This window comes from Cyanistes caeruleus, chromosome 1 (genome assembly GCF_971803275.1).
Source record: "Cyanistes caeruleus chromosome 1, bCyaCae1.hap1.1, whole genome shotgun sequence".
NCBI lineage: Eukaryota > Metazoa > Chordata > Aves > Passeriformes > Paridae > Cyanistes > Cyanistes caeruleus.
This window is the reverse complement of record NC_141701.1, coordinates 24,791,107-24,799,872: the sequence shown is the minus strand read 5'-3', so window position 1 is coordinate 24,799,872 and position 8,766 is coordinate 24,791,107. Positions and strand designations below refer to the sequence as shown.

At 35.9% G+C, this 8,766-nt stretch overlaps 1 protein-coding gene across 8 annotated transcripts in view; it reads right to left on the bottom strand.

Annotated features, from left to right (window-relative positions):
* Positions 1-317: 317 nt before the first annotated feature.
* Positions 318-8,766, bottom strand: part of TRIQK (triple QxxK/R motif containing) — a 61,002-nt gene continuing 52,553 nt past the window's right edge. For 4 of the 8 annotated variants that reach the window (XM_086882931.1, XM_086882898.1, XM_086882887.1 and 1 more), the window contains exons 5-6: positions 6,036-6,109; positions 318-5,554 (exon numbers count right to left, since the gene is read on the bottom strand). In XM_086882931.1, the coding sequence (XP_086739057.1) occupies positions 5,323-5,554; positions 6,036-6,109 (306 nt within the window). In that variant the 3' untranslated portion in view covers positions 318-5,322. The remainder of the gene's footprint in view (positions 5,555-6,035; positions 6,110-8,766) is intronic. The other 4 variants (XM_086882910.1, XM_086882918.1, XM_086882923.1 and 1 more) reach the window with 1 other exon arrangement.

The window sequence follows — 8,766 nt, the reverse complement described above, 5'->3', positions numbered from 1 at the left end:
AGTCTTGCTTCTGGAGGAAGTGCGATAGACACACATCTGTCACCAAACTCTAAACTCCATATTCACCTCCCATGGCTGCACTATTTTAAATTTCTACGATATCTTTGTGAAATGGCAAAAAGAGTACTAAAGAACTTTATGTTGCTTCATTTTTCCACAATTCAGCAAAACAAAGCTCTTTGCAGCTCATATTTGTAACTGACGTGGACATACACCTTTTAGGAAGAGTTTGGGCAAGGCATGAACTGTGGTCCAGGGTGGACAGCTTTTCTATGCTTTATGTAGCTATGGAAAATAAGACAACAGAATCAAGCCTATTGATTGACTAGTCAGGTATTTATTTGCTTTTAACGTGCAAAACCAGTACAACAATCATGGAATCTAGAAAAAATGTAGCACTGAAGAAAGTATTCATGCAGAATGAGTATTGTACTTGAACTATCCTCCACAATCATCAGTTAGTCTGTCCCAATATTTATAGTTCATCATTACAACTGCCAAAACTGGCAACCACCAGGACTGTTGTCTCAATTAAGGACAGTAAACAGATTGTCCCATTTTTTTAATGAAAAAATCTAAAATGTAATACTTCACAGTTTAACATGTTTATTCATTTAAACGAGCTAAAAAATAGTGGTGTGACATCTGCTTGAGAGACACTGGTACCTAACATTTTGGCTGTCTCCCCTCTAATTTGATTGTGATTAAGGGGGGATAAAAGGATGAGTAGAGGATTCTGTCAATTAAATGAATCGATGAACTTCAAAAAAATATTTTTTCACTCTCAGAAAAGTGTAGAAAGAAATAAATCTACAAAAATGCATTACAGCAAACTAAGAAGACGATGGGGAAAAGTACTGCAAAATATCTCCGCCGGCTCCTTCAGGGAAAAATACTGTAAGCATAAGAGCACAGATAATCTTTGCCAATTTATTCATCTCATGGCTTCACTTCCCAAAGTGCAGGCATAATCCACTGTAAAATCTTTTAGGATGCAGTTCCAACATCACATTTCTGCTGTCTTATTGATGTGCCATATTGTTATTTTCTTAGTCATAAGCACCACTAATTACTATGCTACTGTAAGTAGAACTTGAAATGTGATCAAGATCTGTAGCATCTTTTTTATTTGCACTCTAACTTGCCTACTCTGCTTTTCAAGTACAGTTCTCTACAGAGAATCGTCCTGAATGCATTTGACCTTAACCAACTGGCTCAGTTGTGCCTTACAGGGACAATCCCTTATCAGTCATCCCTCTACTGGGAGCTCCTATCAGCTTTTTTCTTCTGAAAATGGCAGCATTCAAAAGTTGGCCCTAAGTCAGCAGATGAGCCTCCTCCATAGGAGCAACTTTCATGGAAGAGGCATGAATAGTTCTGTAGGGCTTTCACTGTGCTTTCCTTTAGTAGAGTTGTTCAAAACCTACGTTTTCAAACAAAACTTTTAGGTCAGCTGCTCTAGAGGACACCTAAGTAAACAGATAAGTTTGCTCATGTTGTAGTTACCTGCAACGCACAATCTCCCAGTCTACAAGTTCTGCTAGAGCTGTTTTGATGCACGGAAGGAGCTGATTCTGAATCACATGATGTCTATATGACATGCAACAGTGAACTACAGCACTTTTCAAGAAAAGTTTAAATGTATCTCTAAAGTCTATTAGGGAAATAAGCGCTTAACATGCCTCCTAAGCTCCTAGTAAAATATGTTTATGGAGTCTAGGTAGTAGAGCTAGAGCCTTTCCTTGGCAAGGTTCACTAGAAGCACTAGTAAAAATACTAGACTGAGACTTCTGTCCTGAGATGGTCTACATACTGGTTCTGCTTTTGAAGAGTCAAAGAGAAAAGGAACACCACCTAACAAGATTTACTGGGCAAAATCAGTGCTGGAAGACTGTTACACCTTCCTAGCCAGAGATTCTTCCAGACAGGACATCTGCTCCTACCCACAGCACATGGAGTCAGTATAGGCATCTCTTCCATAACCCCTGCTAGAAAGAAATTCAGTTTACTCCAGGAGTAGAGGGCAACTACCAGTGTCTACCTTTTCCTTCAGGTGAATATCTTTGAAAAAACTCATTAAGCCAGGTTGCTGTGTAAATTATTTGATCAGCAATCCTTCTCTGAAACAAGCATATAAAATTACTAATTTTATAATAAAAAAAAGTGTTGTTGTAAGACTGAAGTGATAGAACTGCATGGATCAACTCCAGAAAGAGATCTGATCTATTAGTATTGGGTAGGATGCCAAAGGGAGATCTCTTCATTGTCTTTTAAGTATTCATAGGCCACATTTAGTTTTAGTATGAGTTTAGTGGCTAGTGCTGCCTAAAGTAATCCAGATATTCTAAAACTGACAACAGTGCTTTGTTTTGAACATTGTGCTGTTTAGATTGCATTAATGTCCTTTCAAATGTACACATAATTCAATGTGTTCAACATTAATAAGAGAATCAAAATAGAAAAAAAATCATTTATTAAAATAGAGACTGAGCAACTCATACAAAGATAAATGGTCCAAAATCCAAAAGGCATATATCAATCTCAGATATAATTAAGAGCAAAATAAGTCACATGTCCCATTAGGAATTATTGTACTGATAAGAGAAGACGTGCATTTGCTGCAATACTTACTATGTATTTCGTACATAGACTGAACAGAAGTCTACCTGGTCTAAGGAAAAATAAATTTTCCTGTTACATGAGAATATCCTTCTAGTACCTGAAGGGAGCCTACAAAAAAGATGGACTTTTTATAAGAGGATGTAGTGACAATGTAAGAGTTAGCTGATTTATACTAAAAGGGAGCAACTTCAGATTAGACATGAGGAAAGCATTCTTTATATTCTGAGGGTGGTAATGCACTGGAACAGGTTGCCCAAGGAAGCTGTGGATGCCCCATCCCTGGAGGTGTTTGAGACCAGGATGGGGCTTTGAGTGATGTGCCCTAGTAGAAGGTGTCTCTGCCCATGGCAGAGACTTTGGAACTAAATGATCTTTTCTGTCCCTTCTAACCCAAACCATTCAATGATTTCATGATTCTATGATCTTTCATGCAAACAGAAAGACCTAATCCAAACAACAGACAAACTGCAAACTGTGGGCAGTATGGACTTATAAGCCACACATTGGGGAAGCTGACAGAATCACATCCATACGCACTTTAGACTTGGTCTGATTCATAGTTATGGGAAATGGAATATTCCTGTTTTAGGAACCTCATGTTCATAAATTTGACATTCAGTAAGAATTGCTTGCTTTTTAATGTGACCAATTGAGAGAGCAGGTTACGAGATGACCTGCATGAAGGGAGTAACTACACATCTTTCTCAGACCATACATGACCTGGAGAGCTGTATGCTGACATTAAGGAAGGAATCCTTCCAGCATGTTATAGAAAATGAAAACTGCTAATGTAAAGTAACAGGACAGGTCTGCAGCTTCTATGACATGTGGTTGGGTGCTGGTGAAGTGAAAGGCATGTCACATCCAAGGAGACAGCTTGTGATATGCTTTTCCCTCCACTGGAAATTGGGCCATGTGTCAGATAATGCTTCACAATATATTCAACAAGTTGTGAGGTGTTCGGTCATGTGTGGGACTAGTAGTGGACTATAAGTCAAAAGCATGCATAAATGTTAAGATTTTGTGTCTGTAACAGTCATAATTAGAAAATGAGATATATTTGCATATCTACATTTCTCTTTCATATGTTTTTTGGAAGACTTGTACTCTGAATTTCTAGATGAGCTGTTTCGCATGACAAAGTGAATGAAGACTAAGACACTTATGAAGTGGATCCTTAGAGACTCATAATGTATATGGTCATAGTTACTGTATGTTTTAAAAATTAACTGTATTGATCCAAGTTTCTTAAGTGGTGATAATGGGACTATGTCAATTTAAAAGAAATATATTTCCCATTATAATATTTGCTGTGATTTGTATCCCTTTGTCTTCAAAATCACTATACAAAATCTTAGTCAGGCATCTCAGGAACAAGACAGTAAATACCTCAGTTGCAATTAAATCTAACATTCAGCTCTGAAATTCATGTTAAAGAAAAAACCAAACTAGCTCACTAACTGCAGAATTATGAAAACTTTTCTGAAAGTCAGTCTACCTAAATTTCCTTGCTACATTCAGCACCGATGGCTCTACATGTTCTTGATATTAAACTGAATCGTAACTGAATCTCAGAGAAAGACTGATCACATTTTTAAGAGGATCAAAACGCAGTCTTTACATCCACAAGCTCAGTTATATGCCAAACACAAAGCAGAACAGGATAAAGCCAGAATTTTAAAGCTCTCTGCAGCTGCTCTGACACACCAAATTCTTCAAGTAGCTTTTGGCTACCAAAAGGAACAAAAATTCTATCTAAAGTGCCTAATTTGAAAGGTACTTTGCAAGAACTGAAGGATGCAATGGAGCCAAGATTTACAAGTTATTAGTATACCAGAAAAAAAATTGTTTTCATATTACTTACAGCCTCTCACATTAGTCTGATGATTAAATGATTGTATAGCTGAAAAGGAATGATTTTATGCAACATGCCCCTAACAGGTAGAGCAAGTTGATAACCAAAACCATCAGGAAGAGCATAATTAAAATACAATTTTGACTTTATATGAATAGTAGACCAATACACTAATTAAAACTAACATCAACTAAACTTTCTATTTACACTAGTTCAGACAGCACAGGAGGCAAAGAACTGTGTTTCAGAAGCATATGTGAATGTTCGAGCTTCTGTCATCCAGGTGCCATTTCTAACAGAACACATGTGTGCTGAACAGTTGGCAAAAGAATGAAAAAGATTACTGCAGATATACGGGCACACAGAATCTGGAATGACAGAAAATTAAGTCCATATAGAAGGTGACAGACTGTAAGAAGATTTTTTTTCCTACCATGTCTTCCATCTTCATGCATGTGCACACATGAACAAGAAAGATTAAAAGGGACAGAAAGGATGAGGGGGTTTTAAAATATTTTAAACACAAATGAAGAAAAGACTTTATTTGGTATTTCTGCCTTCTTTTCAGAAAGGAACAGAAAACTAATCTGGTTATTAGGAAGCTCTGATTCCTAAATTTGGTCAAGGCAGACACTTCTGTGAAGTCAGCATCAATACCCATGATAATAGTAGCACCTGTCTTTTACAATCAAAATTCTCTGCCTGAGAAAAAAAATAATGTAAACAATAAACTTCATGTATTGTATTGTTGCTCCTGGCTTTGGTGTTAAACAAATACACTTGGCCAGGCATAAGTGTTCTTATTTTGGAGACCTGGAATGTGACTGATGTATTGCAAAACTTCTTTAAGAGTTTGGACTTAAAGAAATGGCATCATTTACTGTCTTACAGTGAAGAGTCTGTGTGTTCCTATGTAGTCTTGTTGAAGCTGAAGAAATCTTGATGATAGATTCATTGCATCTACTAGTTTTCATCTGGATCCAGATCAAGGTCAACTTCATTGGAAACATTAAGATAAAAAAAAGCATAGAAAGCCAACAAAAATACCAGTATAGCTGCAAGGACAAGGGCAACTTCCTGTAGAAATAAAAGAAAACAAAACCAAAAACCTGTTAGAAATAATACCATATTTTCAGATTAATCAGGAATAAATTTATAATAATAAATATAATAATAAATAATAAATAATCAGGAATAAAGGCATTGATGCTTTAATGATTTCTCTATTGTGGTTACCATTTCAAATGTAGAATCCATTCACTTAATAAAGATTTTGGTGAGTCTGATATACCATCAGAAAGAAGATATTTAGCTTTAAAATCTTTAGTCTTACCTAGAAATAGGAGCTTTATGTCTTTTTATTATCTTATTCCCTCTTTTTTAAAGAAAAAGACAGAATTCACAAACCACAGTTTTGAACACAAATTTAAGTTATGAATTTACACTGTGAATTTTGATGTTTTCTAGCAATATGTTACTGCTTTTTGCCAACAAATTTGTAATTTTTTAATGAAGCAAACACAGTATGGTGGAAGTCAATGAAAATTGCTACCTCTACCTCCCAACCTCCTGGCATGCAGTACAATATGGAACTACAAACTCCTTCAGAATTGGATGAAACTTTTCTTTCTTCTGCTCTGCAATAAGGCAAAAAGCACAACAATTTGCACTTGCACTTGATTCTCTTCCCATAAAATATTGCAACTTGATGCATCTTCCTTAATTAACATAAAAGAGACTTCCAAAGTATACATGATTTATAGCAGCTTTCAGAAGCAGAAGAATGTTTTTATACTACACATTATACTCATTATGTGACTGCCTATCATCTTAAGGCTGGACTCTGTAAAAATATAATTACAGTACAATCATCCTCTTTGTATTTCTTTTGTTTCCTATATTTCTTTCATTTTTATTTCTTTCAAAGACACTGTATTTCACATTTTTAAGTTTTTATTTTTCTGTAAGGCACAGCACACTTCCTATAGTGCTGAGTCTCATTTTGCTAGGCAATGAAAGATGAATGATAAATCTGAGAAAAAAATCCTTATGTCCCTTCAGCTCACAGAAAGTATGACTCTACAGCTAACAACATCTACTGCTTAACTCTTGATCATCATGATGAATTTTTAAAATTGTGCACTTGAGATGCTCCAAAGGTTAGCTTGTACCTCCAAACCCCACTCTCCTTCTAAGAAAAGAAGCAAAACTTCCCCTCCAATTCTCAGCTTCATATTAAGTTATAAAATAATTACATCAGAACAATCCCCATGTACATTTAAAATGAGGAAATAAAAAAAGTGATTTAAAACATCTGTTCTGAATTTGTACAGAGGATGTCACATCAAACCTCCTTTGTCAGTGGGACTGAAAGGAGATGCCTACATTGAATCAAGACAACAAGACACACTTTACTGTCCAAGGACAGAATCTGTCCATCTTTGGTGTAAGATTCATTGTGTCCTCTAAAAGCAGCCAAGTGAATTCTTCCCCAAAATGACCATTTCTTCTTTTAGACTAGAAGGGAATGAAGATGGTACCTCTTGTGTGCATCGTGGGATTAATCCTACCCAGCATCTCTAGGTTGGTGACCAGCATTGTGTCCACTGACGTGAAGGAGTTAAAACTGTGCATTTCATTTTTTAAAGTCTAGACCATAATCTGGCATTCTTTTATAGAACAGCATTTAATTTGCATTTACATGAATGCATTATATAGTTTATCAGAATGTTGGATCAATAATTCAACATATGCCATCTAATAAATTCTGAAATACTACTGCCTAGTTGGCATATGTTCTATAGGAACATATTCTTTATTCTATAGAAACCTTTGCTTTATATTTTATATGGATGATTGAGATGTACTTTAAATTTGTTTTACCACATTAAAATTGCTCCTGCAAATTTGCTGAGGCTGTTGGCTACAGATTTCAACTACATTTTCTTCTTAGAATTGTACCAACCTCCTTAGAATTGAACTTCATCCTCCTGATTTCATGATTTGATTTTTAAAAAAAGTACATCTAATTCATTCATATATTAAAGGAAAGTGATTTTTGCTTTGTTGCAGTTGCAACACGTCAGTATCTCACAAAAGGGCATGGCAGCATCAGACAGGTTTCATTTATTTCCTTGTATCCACAGCTGTGCTCCCAGACCCATCTGGCCACACAGCTACTAATCTTAAGAGGATGTAATAAACAAGTGACATACAACTGCAGGCTCCATCTGCTCAGGAGTGGACAACAAAACCATACAATGAAGGCACCATTCACACTTGACACAGAGAGCAAATTCATTCCAGTATTAAAAAGTTTTTCCCTTGTTTGGATGCCATACTTCCCACGCTTTCTGCTTTACAATAGGTTTACCTTTCCCCTCCCTTCTCCCCAGTCTCCCTTAAGAAATGCTGTGGGTAGCAGCAGCAAACTTTTCAGGAACCTTTGCATTAAAGATTTGTTTCAAAGGAAGTGGAAGGGAAAATCTTGAGTTTTATTCTCAGGCTGCCCAGTAACTGCTTGACAGAACCAGTTCTTTAATTCCTCTGCCTAAGTTTCACAATGAGTAGCACTGTGATAATATTATTTTCCTTGCACAGCCATTAGGAACTGGGTGGGTGATCAGTATTTATTATCCCTGGGAATGGAAAAGCTTTACTAAAACTGCAGGTCTGAGAATTATGCAAGAACCTTAATTTTGAGTTACTGAAAAAGGCAGAGTAACAAAAATTTAAAATAAATGGCCTTACAAAGCACATCTGGCTCTCTGCTAGGGATATGTAGCCTTCTAAGAATTGCATCCAGTTTATGAACTTTTATAAATTTTGCAAGGCAAATAGCAACAGAGATGCTACACCACCGTACTGTATTTGCAACAACAGATATATATTGTCATTTTAATTTGTTTTATACTTTTCAGGCTTTGCTATCTGTAGTTTAAGTCATGCATAGAAATGAAATGTTAAAATACTCCCTGCTTGGCATATACAGCTCCCTTTCTCTTGCACTTTATGGATCATCCCCATCATCCTCTGCAAAATCCATTTACTCAAAGAATTTCACCATGAATAATTAAAGAATAGAGAAAAAGTCCTATAGAAATACACTTAAAATGATCAGAGGGTTTTTTCTCCTTTTTTTTTTCTTTTATACCACGGTTCAGAACACTAGGAAACAACATTCCTGCTCTCAAATCCCAAAGTACCGTCACAGAAGCCTTTAAAAAGGAATAGAATTTTCTATTTTATTATTTTACATATAGAATAATATATGTAGAACCCTACTGATT